This window comes from Sprattus sprattus, assembly GCF_963457725.1.
Source record: "Sprattus sprattus genome assembly, chromosome: 2".
NCBI classification, from domain to species: Eukaryota; Metazoa; Chordata; class Actinopteri; order Clupeiformes; family Clupeidae; genus Sprattus; species Sprattus sprattus.
The window spans coordinates 68,944,051-68,961,769 of record NC_137921.1 but is presented as its reverse complement, the minus strand read 5'-3'; the positions used below and the strand labels follow the sequence as shown (position 1 = coordinate 68,961,769).

The following is a 17,719-nucleotide window of genomic DNA, read 5'->3' as shown; positions in this document are numbered from 1 at the left end:
GACATGTACTGTATTTTGTTGAGAATATTTCATCATAAGGTGTAAATTGTGCTTAGAGTGTGAGGCATCTAAAAAAATGGGCATTGACAGACAGCTATGGAGCGTTTATGAAGACATTAACTGTGCCCTTCAAGCTTGAGTTATGCCAAATGAGGCATCACTAGACATGTTCGGAGCTTTTCACTAGACCTTCGGAGAGGTTTTTCTATGTCAATCATACTTCATACGTCAACAACACAATTGTGGTCCTAAAGCAACATCAAGGGGGGAAGAGACAAATATTTCTTTCATGTTAAGTGCACAACACATTTATACAAGCTAGGGGCAAATCGGTTGGGTGAGGTAAGATATAGGTAGGTGTTACATAACCATGTACCAATCACGTTGAAGAAACATGAGCTCCAACACGTGCATTACGAAAGAAAATAGCTTTTTAATGGTCATTGGTGGGATTAAGAAGAGCCCAGGAGGTCCAAGGGATGGAGACAAATGCAACAGTATGATTTTAATTGTCACCTTTTGTAAACAATGAAAAGAAAACCAATAAATATGCCAAAGACAATATCACATTCCATAAATATGTTTTTTTTTTTGTTATGTACTAAAGACTGTAAAAATAGTACGGTGAATGTTTGTCCATCCGTCGTTTGTTCAGACTCTCTGTACCATGGGATGGGGTGGGATGGGATGGGATGGGATGGGATGGGATGGGACGGGACGGGATGTTATCTGTAAGCCTCATACCATGGATGGTCCTGAATGCCCACGGGGACCCGGGCTCGAGTCCGACTTGTGGTCGTTTCCCGATCCCACTCCCAATCTCTCTCCAGGTCGCTTCCTGTCTCTCTTCACTTTCCAATCAAATTAAAGGCAAAAAGCCCAAAAATAAAACTTACATTTTTTATCTGTTAGTTTATAACACTTTCAGCAATTCTGCTCTACACTGCTCACCAACAACATCCTCGTTTATCAGTGGCTGTACTATACATTGCTAGGATGCTGATATTATTTTGTGTGCAAAACACTTTCCTTTGGCCATTGTGGGAGCTTTAATTTGCAACTTTAATGTGGAAATTATAGTTCTTCAGTCTGGAACAACAAACAAACAAAATGATAAGCAATGTATTATCGTGTCCTTGGGCATGTAGTCAAAAGGAATTTTTCTGGTAGTAAGCCATGAAAAACTGCTGCATTGATAAGATTGTGAAGGAGACTGTGACGTCAGCACGCACACACACACACACACACATATACACAATTACAATTCAAGACATCAAATGAAAATGTACATTTCCATCACAATAGAGCTTCAATGACATGTTGTTGTACACGGCTGTACAGACACAAACTGACATACACATACACATACACTGTGCACATATTCAGTACAAAAATATTCATATCTATATTTCCAAATAGGTGCGACACAAATCCTGTCTTCAGAGCATGTGTGTGTGTGCGCGGATGCACACGTGAGTGTTTGTGTGTGTGTGTGTGTGTCTGCAGTAGTCTATTCTAGCTCCTTCCCATCAGTCAGCAGGAGCTAATCTGTTCCCTGACTGGCAGTCTGGGTGGCGGGGGGTTGAATGGGACACCAGTGGTGCTGCGCTCCGGTTGTTCCGGCTAGTGTTCTGCACCATGGAGCTCTGCCACCGGAGGTTGTCATCGTAATTGTCACCGTTGTCATCGTGGGTCAAGTCGGTCCGCAGGCAGCGTGGACAACACAGCTCTCGGAACTCGCGGCGAAAAGACTTGCGGAAGACGTAGTAGATGAGGGGGTTGTAGGCGGTGGCGCCCTTGGCGAACAGGCACGGCAGCAGGCTGACGAGCGGCGTCACACTGTCCTTGCCCCTGGCGTGGAACATTGTCCAGAGGCTGACCGCCACGTACGGTGTCCAGGCCACCATGAAGCCAGAGCTGACCAAGATAGCCATCTGGGGGAGAGAGAGAGAGAGAGAGAGAGAAACGTAGAGAGAAACAAAACACAAAGAGAAGCTTAGAGAACTATAGGGATAGAGAGAATGAGAGGGTGGCTTAGAGAAATATAGGGAGAGAGAGGGCCAGGGAAAGAGACAGAGAAAGAGAGCGAGAGAGAGAGAGAGGGCCAGGGAAAGAGATAGAGAAAGAGAGAGAGAGAGAGGGCCAGGGAAAGAGACAGAGAAAGAGAGAGAGAGAGAGAGAGAGGGCCAGGGAAAGAGACAGAGAAAGAGAGAGAGAGAGAGGGCCAGGGAAAGAGACAGAGAGAGAGAGAGAGAGAGAGGGCCAGGGAAAGAGACAGAGAAAGAGAGAGAGAGAGAGAGGGCCAGGGAAAGAGATAGAGAAAGAGAGAGAGAGAGAGAGGGCCAGGGAAAGAGACAGAGAGAGAGAGAGAGAGAGAGGGCCAGGGAAAGAGACAGAGAAAGAGAGAGAGAGAGAGAGGGCCAGGGAAAGAGATAGAGAAAGAGAGAGAGAGAGAGGGCCAGGGAAAGAGACAGAGAAAGAGAGAGAGAGAGAGAGAGAGGGGCAGGGAAAGAGACAGAGAAAGAGAGAGAGAGAGAGAGGGCCAGGGAAAGAGATAGAGAAAGAGAGAGAGAGAGAGAGAGAGAGAGGGCCAGGGAAAGAGATAGAGAAAGAGAGAGAGAGAAAGAGGACCAGGGAAAGAGACAGAGAAAGAGAGAGAGAGAGAGGGCCAGGGAAAGAGATAGAGAAAGAGAGAGAGAGAGAGAGGGCCAGGGAAAGAGACAGAGAAAGAGAGAGAGAGAGAGAGGGCCAGGGAAAGAGACAGAGAAAGAGAGAGAGAGAGAGAGAGGGCCAGGGAAAGAGACAGAGAGACACAGGAAGACATTAAAACAGAAAGGGAAGGGAGAAAGATCAAGCTAGTTTGATGGAAAGAAAAGACTGTGTGATTGACACTAGCAGACCATGACCAGAGCTCCAGGGAATTGGTGGAAGGTGGAAGGTGCCAATTGACCAGTTGCAGAGGGGCTTCTGTCTCAAGTCCATGTGGTCTAGCTTAATCACTTTAGACTCACTGCTGTTCACCTACTGCCACTCAATTATAACAAGTCTTGATCTGGGGGAAGTGGCCAGAGCCGAGATGTGGATACAGCATCTGTGGTGCATCAAAGACAGACATTCACTTACAAGAGAGTCAATCCTGCCATGTTCAAGCACCTAGAAATGGGCTTCAGTGTGAATAAACTTTACGTGCAGCTGAACAGAGGTCAGTTGAAATCAAATAGTTCACCATGGGATTTTATTCTCAGCTTTAATAAGCTTAGGCAGCTTTCAACCTAATGCCAACCTATGGATATGATATGATGTGAAGTTAAGTCAAGTTAAGTGCTTGGGCCAGAAGATAAGTAAATCCATTAGATGGTGCTCTCTTAAAAGCCAGTTAAATGTTTAATTCAGCTTGAATGCAGTATAGGGTTGTCACCTGTCCCTGGAAATGCATAAAATGCTGTGTCATGCTGTGTATTGAATCAATTAGCGATTTATCTCGCATTTTCGTACACACCATTTCATATACACTAGGCTTGCAAAGTGCTGAGAATAACATAGCATCAAGTGAAATCTAAGTGGATAGGAGAAGTTTCATTACAGTGGTGAGCCGCAGACTGACAGGCTCTGGCCCTGACATCAGCATCATCGTTGCAAGAGCTTTGTGGAGCCTATAAGCAGTGAGCTCCTTTACTCACTCAACTTTTACCCATCCAGTGCCGACTTACACTCATTCTCAGTCATCCTGAAGGGCATAGGCAAAATGTAGACCAAGAAGACAGTGGGGGGGGGGGGGGGGGGGGGGGGGACTTCTGTCTCCACATAGATGGTGGCAACCCTAATGTAGTACTCCTTTTTGAACATATTATGCCTTGTTTAACTATGTTTGTTTACTTTACTGTGATAGAATCTAAAGAGCTTGCCAAAGTTGAAGAAGGGACCCCAGGACGCAGTCAGGTTTCGTGAGTTTGTTTCGGCGTGGAGACCCCCTCTGAGCTGGTGCTCAGAGGAAGGTCTACATGTTTGTAGACTAGTTGGTATTTATACCATTCAGTCAGGTAGAACACAATAGGGGAGAGGGTGACCACACCCTATAAGTGAGAGGAAGGGGGAGACAGTGGGGCGAGGGGTTCACCTATGGGGGGAGGGGGGATGACAACAGGATACAAAGTTTGATAGCAGGAAGAAGGCTGTCTAGGGGGGAAGGGATCACATGCCATTGGTTCAGGTCTCAGTAAGACAGACATAGTATACAGAGTATACATCAAAGAATGAGTTACAGATAAAAAATAATGCTACACTAAGTTCATGTCTTTTACAACAACAGAATATCAATATTTCCGGCTCCATCAGCTCCCCATATGAGCATTTCTATGCTCACACAATAACCACCATGCAACAGCCAATCAGAGCAGGAAACATCAATATATGTTACAGATACAAATGATACAAAATAACAGTAGAATAGCTATTTCGCAGTTCCATCAGTCCCCAATATGAGCAAACGCGCACACGCAGGCCTGAGGTCGCTGTGAATTCACTCTCTGCTTTTAACCCATCCCGGATCGTCCTTCCTCCAGGATCCTCCAGGAGCAGTGGGCAGCTTCTCAGCGCCCAGGGACCGAGTGAACCGTCCGTCTCAGTCAGGGACGGACAGGAGCGTTCTGTTCTTTTTTGCATGTTTTTCTGTTGGGGTTCTTGGTGGAGGAAACCCCTTGTCAACACAGGAAGAACCTGCAAACTCCACACAGAAAGGCCTGGGAGATAGCCCACCTGAGCACTGAAGGTCTGGGGAGGACCTGCCCCCCAGAGCCAACAGCACCCCATGCAGGAATCGAACCCATGACCCTCTTGCTGTGAGGCGGCAGTGCAAGCACCTGAGCCACCGTGCACCACTACACAACAACCAATCAGGCCACGAAAACATAAAAATGCGGTTCGATCAACTGATAGACCATAACGTTTCTCTCCCGTTTTGCGCTGTCTGGAGATAAACCATAGTTTAAACCACGGGAGTCTGAACAATCTGAACAATCTAAGCTACAGAAGGCTTGAACGGCCGCTTCTCTTATCTTGTTACTCTTCTCTAACCTCCGTAGATTGTTATGGTTTGAGGTTGTTGTTATGCTCTACAAAGTTGACCAGGTCATTAAGTCCCCCTGAACTGGATTTTATGTTGGTCAAAATAACCTTGACAACCCTTCACTGTTGTTATGCTTTTGAAAATTCTTCATTGTACAAAACCCAATAGTACGTTAAATGACCTCCTTTCTCCTTGTTTCCCCTACCTCATCCTTCATGCCTTAGTCAGCCAACCACATAAGACACAGCAAAGCTACTAGACCATGAAAGACAGGAAACACAAAGAGCGGCGAGGTATAGGACACCAAACTGTGCTCACCAGTATGACCTTCCTCTCCACGTTGCCGAAGGTGGGCAAGCGGTCGTTGTTTTGGATGGTCTGGTAGGCCTTGTGCAGCTTCCAAGCGATGCCTGAGTAAGACGAGACGATGACCAGGCACGGCAGTATGGTGCAGAGCACCGCCAAGCCCATGATGAAGGTGGAGTCGTTGAGCGAGTTCTGGTAGCCGGCCCAGTCCACCGAGCAGGCCATACCGTACGGCTCCGGGCCATATCCACCCCAGCCCAGCAGGGGGCAGGCCGCCCATAGCAGGGCATAGAGCCAGATGAGGGTGATGAACGTGCCGATGGTGCCACGCTGGAACCTATTACCTGCAAACGAGCAAAACAAACACTGCTTGTGATTGTCAGTTTTCAAAGTCCCTGCTGTATGTGTTTCATGTCTTCACAGTGGGATAGAGAAATGATCTTCTTTTGAGATGGAGTTGTAAGAGATAGATATGCTCTGATGGAGAGTAACGTGGCTTTGTAAGACGACTATTTACTCTTTGTTTTGCCTGTTCAGAGAAATGAGAAGAGATTATCTGATTCTGGGCATGGAAATGATTTCATATTTCACTGCTGAGCCAGAATAATTGTTTGCCTGCAGATTTTCAAATACATGAAAAAAAACTATGACAAACAAGTTCAAATTAAAAAAATGCAATCTCCAGTGCATGTATAAGAGATAAAACACATGCACACACACACACACACACACACACACACACACACACACACACACACACACACACACACAAACACAATGCATCAAACTAAATTTTTGAATGGGTAAAGCAACTGATTCATTAGGCAGTGTCCAGACCTCTTGGAAGGTCTGCATTCATAATGAATCAAACAATGTGTTATGCTGCACGACGAAACGTTGCCTTTGGATTAGATAAGCAATGTTATCTGAGCGCCAACAGCCAGATGCTTTCCCGTCCGTAAATGCGCTGTACAATTCACATGCAAATATCCCCAGGTGCTCCTGTCTGGTCTGGTCACCCGGAGAGAAGCGCGGCACTTCTTACAAACAGACCTCCTCCCCAATCAGCTGTTGTTGTGGGTGATTGTGAGAGTGGAATTTGAATGCAAATGATGTCTTCATGTTTAGCACTTTAAACAGGAACCATGCTGAGAAGTTGCACTGGCATCATGAGAGTTTGTACCTTTTCTTATTATTATGCATTATCATCTTCTTCTTCTTCCTCTTTTGGCTAGGGTGTCTATGGCAGACCCTAGAACCGTACAGCAGAAGGTTGTGAAATTTGGCACACTGATTTGGGCTGCTACCCTGATTCTATTCAGCAAGTTTGATGAGCATGACTTCAGCGCTCTAGCGATCACCAATGGTTCAATAATGGAGTTCAATTTACACACATAACTTTTGGACCATATGAGGCAAATACAAATATTAGGTATTGCTGAGTTCATCACACTAATAAAGAAAGCTCATTTTGATTGTCCTCGCTCAATGAGCACATACTAGACTGGCATGGAGGATTTTTTTGGAGGATTTCTGCACAGGATTTCAGCAGGGGTAGTCTAGTCTGCATATGCTCTAGCACTGGGTAGCTGTGGATATGGAGTGTTTGTAGAAAGAATCCCCTGGAGTATACTTCACAGCAGTAGAGGGAGGTTATTGAAGGCTATCCGCAGTAATGACCACACACACACACACACACACAAACACGCACAAACACACACAGACACACACACACACACACACACACACATACACACACACAATGCCAAACTAATTATAAGCCATCAAGCCACTCAGTGACTAATCATGTTCAGGTGTCTCTATATGGGGGTCGGAATTGAAATGTTTTTGAATTGAAATTGCTTGAAATGTAAATGCTGACTCCCTGGTTGGTTGCTTATTTATATGGCAGAGCTTGAGCGTCCCCTGAAGGCCTCCCTCATCCATAGTCAGAGAGCTTTTGACGAGCCACTAAACCATTCCTGTCACACAGACCCACGGGACTTTGATTATCCTCCAGCAACTTCAGCGTTAAATGCGACAATAACGAAAGTGTGTTCTGTGTCGCCTTTTCTAAAAGTTTGCCTCCTTGTGTTTCATACTGTGGAGATAATTGGGCTTAATGGAATGCCAAAAATAGAATATATCTTCAATGATTTTACTACTAATTATCAAGAGAACAGACTGGAAAACCCATCTGTCAAATCAAATTATATGGTGCAGGGCAAGAAATATGAATAATTGACTTTCTTATTTATCTAATTGGGCTGCCAGACTACCTGTCTTGAAAGCCTATATTTACTTTTCTTAGAAAGAATTGAAAATTCGAAAATGAGCTAGAATGTGAAGAAATAAGTGTTCTGAGGTTATGTCAAAAATGCATATGCACTGTGTTGCCCAGACATCTACTAAAGATAGCATGCTTACCAGCTGGAGCTGCACTGTCCTCTCTCATAATACCAATTTGTACCTCAAGAGGCACTAGTGAGTCACTGTAGCGAACACACAAGGCAAGGCAAAGGCCTGTTACAGGCATAAGCCCACACTGACAGGAATGGTGTTTATTAATTGCTAAAACACCATTTGAATACAAATTGAATGACAGTTCAAGTGTTTGTTAATGGATAATCGCACTGCAGAGTCCATCCATTTTCATTCTTCAAGTAAGGCAAACTTTCTTTTGCCAAAGTTGTGTGCTTGTAGTTGATAGCAACAAGTAGCTTAGTAGGAGAGTATGGGTGGGGAATATGAAAGCATTAAGCCCACTAGCTGCCATCTAGTCAGGGTTACATATAGCCCCTTTAAGGGTGGAGTTGGAAGATTGGAAAAACACATTATTGTTATTAGCTGTTAGCAAAATATCTTTAGGATATTAGTTATTAGCCCCACAAAATACATCTGTTTGGTGCTACAAACTTTTGCATATGGAGCTTAAATAATCATTAAAACATAATTAAAACCCGAGAATAATATGTTTCTGGGAGGAAATGTGTTTGAACTGAGGGAGTGATTGTTATCAAATGCCAAAACAGGATTATTTGACGATGGAAAAAACATTCCATCCTCGAAGTGTTCAGTGTGTGTGTGCGTCATGAATTTTAATCTTGCCGGGCGTGGAACTCCCAATTCAAGTCTGTCTAATAGATAGGCAGACAGACACACAGACAGACAGAGCTGGAGAAGTTTCTAGTTTAGCCTGTGGCAGAAGTCACACTTGAATTTATCCAAGCTCCACAGACCCATAATCTGCCTTCTTTGGGACGACCTGATGAGAATGCATCTAAACTCATTTGGGACGCGTCTTCACTGTTGGCACGTGTTGCGTTTGAAGTTCAAGTGAAGAACAACACATGAAGATGAAGAACAGTCATGAGCAATGTCACTTTAATGATAAGGGCTATGATTTTGAGCAACCACCACCATCAATCAGCCATGTGGAGAGCGAAACAAGCCGAGGACATTTGTTTGCTGCTTGAACTCACACTCCTCAAACTCCTTCCCCAGTGTTGTGTGTGTTGTTCCTTACAAGCAGGCACCTGCAGATGAGATGTGTGATTCTATAACCGAGACAGCTACGTTTCTGCCCCACAGAAAATGCACACACACATTGGCATCAGCCTAAATGGTTATATACTTGATTGTCAGCGGCATGTAGTCTGCGAGATTCAGTCAAGAATACTGTGGTGTCGCCGATTTTCACTTGTTTCACCAGACGAAGAGCAAAAGCAATGTGTGACCTTTATACTGAGGAAGCCCCAACATGAATTTGGACAAGGGTGTATTTGTATGACACAAATTTCAAATATATCACAAATACCTTTACTCACAATAAAAGGGATAAACCGTTTCAAAATACTATCTAAAAATACGAAATACTTATTTAGCTAGGTAAATTGCACATCAGCAGTATTTGTCTGTAAAAGGTTAGCACTGCTAGCAGATCAACAAAATCTGTTTAGCTGTAGCCTAGCCTAGAAGATTTTTTGCAACTAAGCAGAACAAATAAAAGACAGATCGATAAAATGATCAACCATCAACCCTTTCTCACGTTCATTAACTTACCTGGACCAAACTTCACTCTGGAAGTATGCCTCCAATACTATTAACCCGACGGATATCCCACAGATAGTCATTAAGACACAGTAAAATAGGGAATCGTTGGGCTATCATAGTGCAACTGCTAGGCTAACATAACAATATGAAGTCCTTTACAAGGACCTGAGGATGTGGGTTACCTGATTCGGGGGTGGCACCAGCCACCAGGTATCGGACCAGTCCCATGACAGCCAGAGTCATGATGCTTGCCACACTGAAGATCATTCCCATCAGACCGTAGTAGAGGCAGGTGGGGTCTCCGCCGACCCAGGCATGGTTGAAGGCCGACGAGATGGACAGCGGATACATGCTCAGGGCCATCCCTATGTCGGTCACGGCCAGGTTGACGGAGAGCAGCTCGGGGGCTTTGAGTCGCTTCTTGCGCTGGGCGGTAGTTATGAGCACAGCAGAATTGCCCAGGATAGACAGCACAGCTGGATAGACAACAGCACAGACATTAGTGCTACATCTCTGTGTGTGTGTGCTTGTGTCGTGTGTATGTGTGTGTGTGTGTTGTGTGTCTGAATGACCACCTGAGCGAGGCCTCTCAGCAGGGACCTTTCTGCTCTTCTCCGTGACATTTGGAAATGTTTATCGCTCCCACCAGTGAGATCGATTGTACATTTTGGGGAAAAGGACAAAGTTTAAAAAAGCTATTGGTTTCCCCCTGCCAGGCCCAGTGCAATCAAACAGCACAATCATACTGCATCATTGACCTGAAATAGGGCCAGCAAATTCTTTTCATGTCCAGATGATATGGTCACCACTCCCAGAGGTACACAAGAAAACAACACAAAAGTCACATTTGCTATTGTCTTGAAAGTTAGTTCAAGTCAGAGACGATTTTTTTAAATAATGCTTAGATACAGTTTATCTTTTAAAAAAAACAAGAGGTTCCCATAGACTATGCTGTACTTAAAATGTTTACATATTACATCACAATGTTTGTTACAGCAGACATGAATGAACGCGCCATTGTTTGATTGATATGGTATAGAGTCATTTAATTGACTGAAGTTATGTACTTACATATTTGTTGTTTTTTCTACGTTAGAATGTTTACTTATTCCCAGGTCGGGTAGGATCAGAGCAAATGGGTTTCTCTGTCTTTTCAGGAATGTTTTGAAGTTTAAATGAGTAACTCCTTATGAACAGGTGCTAAGATTATTTAAAACAGAAAGTAAGCATAATATTTCTTGATTAAAAAAGACAACCTATGCCTTGATTTTTGAACACTTGTAAAGTTTGTCAGTCCTCAGAAACTCTCAAAAATAGGCTTAAGAAACAAACATGCTGTCATACACTACTCTTTGATTCTGAATCATTTTTGATAATGATTAAGGCGACCATTTAGAAGTTACATTACTGTAGGTTAGCTGATTAACTGATACAGCAATACCTTTTTGTCCATCAGATGGCAGCAATATTTCCCCTCTTGCTACATAGCTAGAGAAGCAAGTTACAGGTGGAAAGCTATGGAAGAAAGTTGCATTCAGGAGCCTTCATAAGCAATCAAGATGTGGCTCCACATTAAATGATCCCACTTTTTAATTATCCACATGAATCAAATGATTGATTCTCATTTCGCACGACTTTTGCCTGACTGCATGTCTGTTACCTGATTGGACTATAACATTCAGAAGCAGATCAGACGTTCTAGTGGTAGATTCCGACAGAAAATAAATATTACATTTACATTTACACTGAGAAGACCAGGAACAAGGAAATTGCTTTTATACATCAGGAGCATTTTTTTCTTCTTCTTCTTTCCCCGTAGGCAGAGCGTCGCCCCAATCACCCATATGGGCAACATGCCCCTGCTTTTGGGGTACATTTTTAACAATTTGGACTGGAGTTTCAAGACGTTTTATGTCCCAGATTTTCATAAAGTAAGCACATAAGCAGACACTTCTGCAATCCTTGGGTACAAATCTTTTTTGATGATACTGTTTCAAGTTTCAACTAACCACTCAGAGAAAAACTTTAATCCTTCAAGCAGATATCAGTTGTTCACAGTTCCAGTAAAAAATAAATGTTCTGTCCAATCAAACTGTCTGGTGAAACTTTCTAGGACAGTTACAACACTTTCTAGGACAGTTATAATTGCCTGAAAAGTCTGCGTCATGTGAGCCATTACTACCGTCAGTGTGAGGGCCTGGAGACTACACCCCCACCCACAGCATGTGAGATCTAAGCAGCCACTTAAAGGTCCTCTAAATACACCAGCTGTGGGCTGTTGACTTGAGTGTCTTGCTCAAGGAAGACAGACCTTCAGAAACCTGCCAGGTGGAAAAATCTGATGCAAGGTAAGGAAGGAAGGAATGAAAGTTGGGCTTTGAAGACAGTGGTGACATCATCCTGAACCCAACAGGGGGGGAAATCCGTTGTGCAATAAAACTGAGATGTGTTGGGGTATGGATGGCGGGTGGCATTTCCCATATCTAGGCATGTTGAAGAAGCATGAAAGGATTGTTTACCTGAGCTTAATTGAATCAGGTCAACGGTGCATGACATATTGGTTGTCTCCCAATCTTCAAATGCATCTTACAAACTGACATCTAGGTATGGCAACACAGAAAGGCCAAATTTAATATCACAGCATGGCTATCCACAGGTGTTTAATTACACAACACTATTATGTACTTTATCAGCATTTCTCCAGTATCTGAAATGTATATGGAGTCTGAAAGATAGAAAGCATGATACATTTTAATATCCTCTCAGGATTGGAGAAATATGCCTGGCACATTTTGATCTGCGTCATACTCAAACACTGCCTGATACACTGCCACCTCTTAACCTCTTCCCCTGCATTAGGCGTGGGAGCAATTAAGCTAAATTACTGTAAGCTGATTTAACCTCTGACATCCGAAGCACACCGATCAAATCTCTTTAATGGGAGCTGTTAATGGGGCACAGCAGGTCGTCCCCACTTCTAAACCTGATTGTTCAAATCCTTGATTGTGTAAAATCCAGCATTACCTTACAATTTGACCTGATTACATTCCATATTACTGCGCGTCGTGCCTAACAACTCCCCTTACCTGTTCTAAAATCAGCGCAAAGCACGGCCTCTTGGGGCTTATTGCTTAAATGAACTTGTTCCCTTCACAGACTACCAACATCAAACCAATCTGCAAGAGTGTGTCATCATAGCCCATGCCTTGCTGATCAAGTATTACAGTTCTTGCTTTTTTACATCATTCATTACAGCAATCATAATGGTAGATTGAAGCCTGAAAATATACATTGGTGAAAAGTTATTTCTTCGTTTGTTTTAAGTACTTCACAGCAACAAGGAAGAAGTCCAGCAACAAGGATGACATTTCCACCACTAGAGCAGTGCTGCAGAAGTGTCACCATGTATAAAAGTCACAACTTTATGTTCTCTCTCTCTCTCTCTCCCTCTCTGGAATGCATGTCAAAGACGGACTGCAGTGAATCCTAGTAATGTCCCCCTACATTTACGCTTAGTTAACAGCAGCCACCACACACAAACACATTTTTTTCCCCCACAAATTTCGTTCAACGGGTTACAAAGCTGTTAAAAGCTTGATTCCCCTTACATTTCTTGTCATGATGTTACACTATTTCTGCAGACTGTCCGTATGTATATTTTTCTCGGGATTAATAAAGTATCCATCTATATGTTAACTAGCAGACACTAGCACAGGGACCAGGGACATTGCATACAATTCTCACTTCATGTCATAGCTACCAGGGAGCTGTAGTGTGTCTGGTCAAATCTGAGACCAAAGCTGATATAACAGCAGGGCTGAAGGTAGGGACTACAGGGATCATGGAAGACTACATGGGCATACAGTACAGTATGCGTGATTAGGCAGTCAGTCCTCCGCAACGCCTCCTCTGATGTGACACCCAGTCTGTCTGCGAGACACTCAGCCTCTGGTGAGAGAGCGGCCGGATCACAGGGACACACACACACACACACACACACACACACACGCTGGCCTGGCCGTTGATGGTGACGCTGTGTGGCGTAGCAGTAGCATGCAGTGGCATTATGTTTGCCTTTGTGAGCCTCCACGTGATATACATTAGAGATTAAGCCAGAGGGCAATTTAAGGATGTGTGTGGATGCCGTGAAAGCCATGGCATTTTTAAACTTCGATCCATGTCTATATGGTATACATGAAAAAAGCACATTGAGAACTGCCATTGAACAGTATTGATATCACAATAAAATGTCCAAAAATAAATAAATATCTTTTTCTTGTTCCAAACTACTAAAGTGTCCACCTCTACATCCACCCAACCTCTGACTACAGCCATCATCGTCCTTTCTGGTCATTTCTTCCACATTTCCACCAACGTCCTGAGAGAATACTGGGATGGATTGGACTCAGAGGGGATGGATCAGTTCTGCTCACTGTATATCCTCGTAGCCCAGAGAGACAGCAACTTCATCTTGGATCTGACATGTTAAAATTCGAAGCCTGCTCCTTCATAATGCCTCAAAAAATAGTTGGCAGCCAGCCCTTATAACCATGGACTTTCATTTCATTCTAACAGGCTTGGTCACAATGCCTAATAGTGTTCAGCCTTCCCAAGAAATAGCAATCAATGCCTTTTAAATGTGGCCAATGGCCTGGCTGGCCTACATCCTCAATCCATAATGATTGACATACCTGGGTTTAAATGAGCTCTATTATTAACAGCTTGATTATGTTTTTCAGGGGTACTTTACGTAGGAGTAAATGGCACCTCTAGAACCACCACAGGCTACTGCTATAGGCATATGGACAAATTCTACATAATTACATCTTTCTTGTGCCAGAGGGTGCCATTTTTCTCAGTAAATATATTTCCAAAGGGGCTTTTCACATGAAACTGTCACCGCATGTTGTTAACAACCCAAATAATCCATACATACAAAGAAAGAAAAAAAAATACATTCAGAAATTAAGTAATGTGTATTAATGTGAAATAACACAGGAAAAAAGTATTGAACACATGAAGAAAGGGATGTGCAAAAAGGCATGGAAAGCCAAGAAAACAGCTGGAATATTTCAGTAATTAGAAAGCAATCCGGCCCCTAGTCAGTGCAAATTAATATCCCAACTGATGGCCTATAAAAAGGTGTCTCATTACCAAGGTGTCACACAAGAAGCATCGCATGATGGGTATAAGCAAAGAGCTTTCTCAAGACCATTGCAACCTTATTGTTGCAAAACAAACTGATGGCATTGTGGTTACAGACGCATTTCTAAACTCCTGAATATTCCAGTGAGCCCTGTTAGGGCCATAATCCGGAAGTGGAAAGAACATCATTTCACCATAAACTAGCCATGCAAGGTGCTCCTCGCAAGATTTCTGACAGAGGAGTGAAAATAATTATCAGAAGAGTCGTCAAAGAGCCAAGGACCACTCGTGGAGAGCTTCAGTAAGACCTGGAATTTGCAGGTACAGTTGTTTAAAAGAAAATAATAAGTAATGCACCTAACCGCCATGGCCTGTGTGCACGCTCACCACATAAGACTCCATTGCTGAAGAAAAAGCATGTTGAAGCTCATTGAAAGTTCACAGCACGACATTTGGACAAGCCTATGAAATACTGGGAGAATATAGTCTGGTAAGATGAGAGAAAAATTGAACTCTTTGGATGACATAATGCACACCATGTTTGTAGGAGACATAGCACTGCACATCATCCCAACAGTAAAGTTTGGAGGTGGGAACATCATGGTGTGGGACTGCTTTTCAGCATATGGTACTTGCAAACGTCACACAATTGAAGCAAGGATGAATGGAAAAATGTATCAAGACATTCTTAATAAAAAATCTGCTGCCATCTACCAGGATGATGAAGATGAAACGAGGGTGGACATTTCAGCAAGACAATGAACAGCCAAGAAAACTCTCAATTGGTTTCAGAGAAAGAAAATAAAGCTGCTAGAATGGCCAAGCCAATCACCTGACTTGAATCCAATTGAAAATCTATGGAAAGAACTGAAGATCAGAGTTCATGGAAGAGGTCCAGGGAACTTTCAAGAATTGAAGACTTTTTGTGTGGAAGAATGGGCCAAACTCACATCTGAGCAATGCATACAAGTAGTTTCTCCATACAAGAAGCATCTTGAAGCTGTCATTAGCTACAAAGGCTTTTGTACAAAGTATTCCATACATATCAGTTAGCGTGTTCAATACTTTTGTCCTGTGTCATTTCATATTATTAGACATAACTTAATTTCTAAACAAATTTGTTTTGGTTTCTTTGTATGTTTGGATTACCTGGGTTGTTACCAACATCTGGTGAAAATTTCATGTCAATTGCACCTTTGGAAATATATTTACTGAGAAAAATGGTGACGTGTTCAATACTTATTTTACCCGCTGTATATGCAAATTGATCGTTCTTTCCTATGATTGTTTAGGAACCTGGAAGTGACTCAAGGTTCAGACTAAAAAGACATCCCCGCCATTGATTAACCAACCAGTAGCACTAAACTGGACCTGGTGAGGAAACACAAGGATCTTCATAGTAAAGAAAGTGTTCATAGTAAATTCATTAAAAAATGGTTGCGTTGTTGCTGCCTATTCACTATTTCTCTCTCTCTCTCTAGCTCTCTCCAGTCAATTATTCCTCAGGCTAGACAAGCCATGTACTATGCATAAATACTACAATATGTGCCTGATATCTATTTTAGTGCATTGCACTTGCCATCAATTCCAAGTCAAGGTATTTCATGAAATAACTCATTTTCATGTCTTCTTTTTTTTCAGAATTTTTCTCCCCTGGGAACATGAAAACTTGACAGATCTGGCACATTCTGACTTGAAGGGAAATCAGTAATTCCCTCAAATGTCTGTCAAAGAGCCCTACGGGAAAATGAGCTGACTGAGAGGTAACCCAGGTGACATCTTCTGATTGCACAGTGGTAAATATTTGTAAATCTATCCACAACAAACACACATGGCTTATAGTAAGTATCAGTTCTCGTCAAGTATTTCAGCCCATGCCATGCTGCTAAAATTGTAATTAAAGATAACTCCAATAAGAATATTAAATAAAAAAAGAGATCTCTGTAGAATCTCTTTATTATCTCAACAGGGTGCGCAAGAAGAGATCCCAACCTTTTTCACGAATCATGCTCAGTTATTTCAAGACAACCTTGGTGTTTGGGGATGAGAAAGAACATTTCACAATAAAGCACTTTAACGAGCCTATGCCAAGACAAGCCTTTGGCTGTTCAAAGCTGTTGTGGAGAGGGGAAGCTAGGAAATGTTTTTATTTTTGTCAATCATGGTAGAGTTTAACAATAAAGTACCTCATCTGATTTATGTCTGAAGCTGTTTCTCCTAAGGAATTGTAGGAGGTATATGCAAATCCTCCCCCCCACCCCCCCTCCTCCCCCAACCCACTCACACTAAATACTGGAGTGCCATATGAATTATGCCTTTTGGTTTTCAGTTTTTTTCTCACTAAATCATTTAGCACAATTGATGGTTAAAAAAATTGCATGAAATGTTACTGACTTGTGTGTTTTGTTCATTTAAAGAAATATCCTTTTGAAATGTCCTTTTAAAAGTTGACAACTGGAGCACAGTTTTATGGTTTCGTTTCCTGTACTGCTGATTCCACGTCCCACTTACAAAAAAATTGACATTGCAATAGTCTTGACAGAGAATTGTTTTAACTTACACAGAAATCTCACCTATATACACCCAGTATAACAATTACAGACAAGTTTTAAAAGGCGTACAATTGATTCGACCATTCAATAGACATAAAGTAGGTTAATTAGGTAATTACAAAGAACAAAAATGAATAAAAAAATAAAGGATTGCATTGAGAAGATAAAAAAACACTCACCTATGATGATGAGGTATATACCTGCTGCATAGTCAACTGCAGGGGATAATTTTGAGGTATACTTGTCATCCATTCTTGCCTCTGAACGGAGTCCTCTCACATGGTAAAAAAAAGATCCCGCATTCATAAGCAGCCTTGCTGCCAGGAGACACTCTCCTTCCCCCCCCAAACACCTCTGACCAGATGCTCGCGACAATGCATGGTCACTCAGTCAATACTGCCACTGCCCGTTCAGAGTGAGAGCGAGAGAGGGACTGAGAGAGAGAGAGAGAGAGAGAGAGAGAGAGAGAGAGAAAGAGTGAGTGAGAGAAAGAAGACTGCCTCCTGAAATGCTGGTGCCTACTGAGCGGAGAGGAGCGCTGGAATCCCAACCCCACATCCTTTAAAGGCGCCAGAGTCTGTCCTTTTTTTCTCTCTCT

General features: G+C 42.8%; 1 protein-coding gene across 1 annotated transcript; it reads right to left on the bottom strand.

The window, feature by feature from the left end:
• Window positions 1-1,529: 1,529 nt before the first annotated feature.
• opn8a (opsin 8, group member a) lies at window positions 1,530-17,373 on the bottom strand (the record flags this gene model as incomplete). Its single annotated transcript, XM_080860385.1, has 4 exons — window positions 1,530-1,934; window positions 5,384-5,715; window positions 9,607-9,900; window positions 17,301-17,373. 4 exons carry the CDS (start codon window positions 17,371-17,373, stop codon window positions 1,530-1,532), a joined length of 1,104 nt encoding a protein of 367 aa, XP_080716511.1.
• Between the last annotated feature and the right edge of the window lie 346 nt (window positions 17,374-17,719).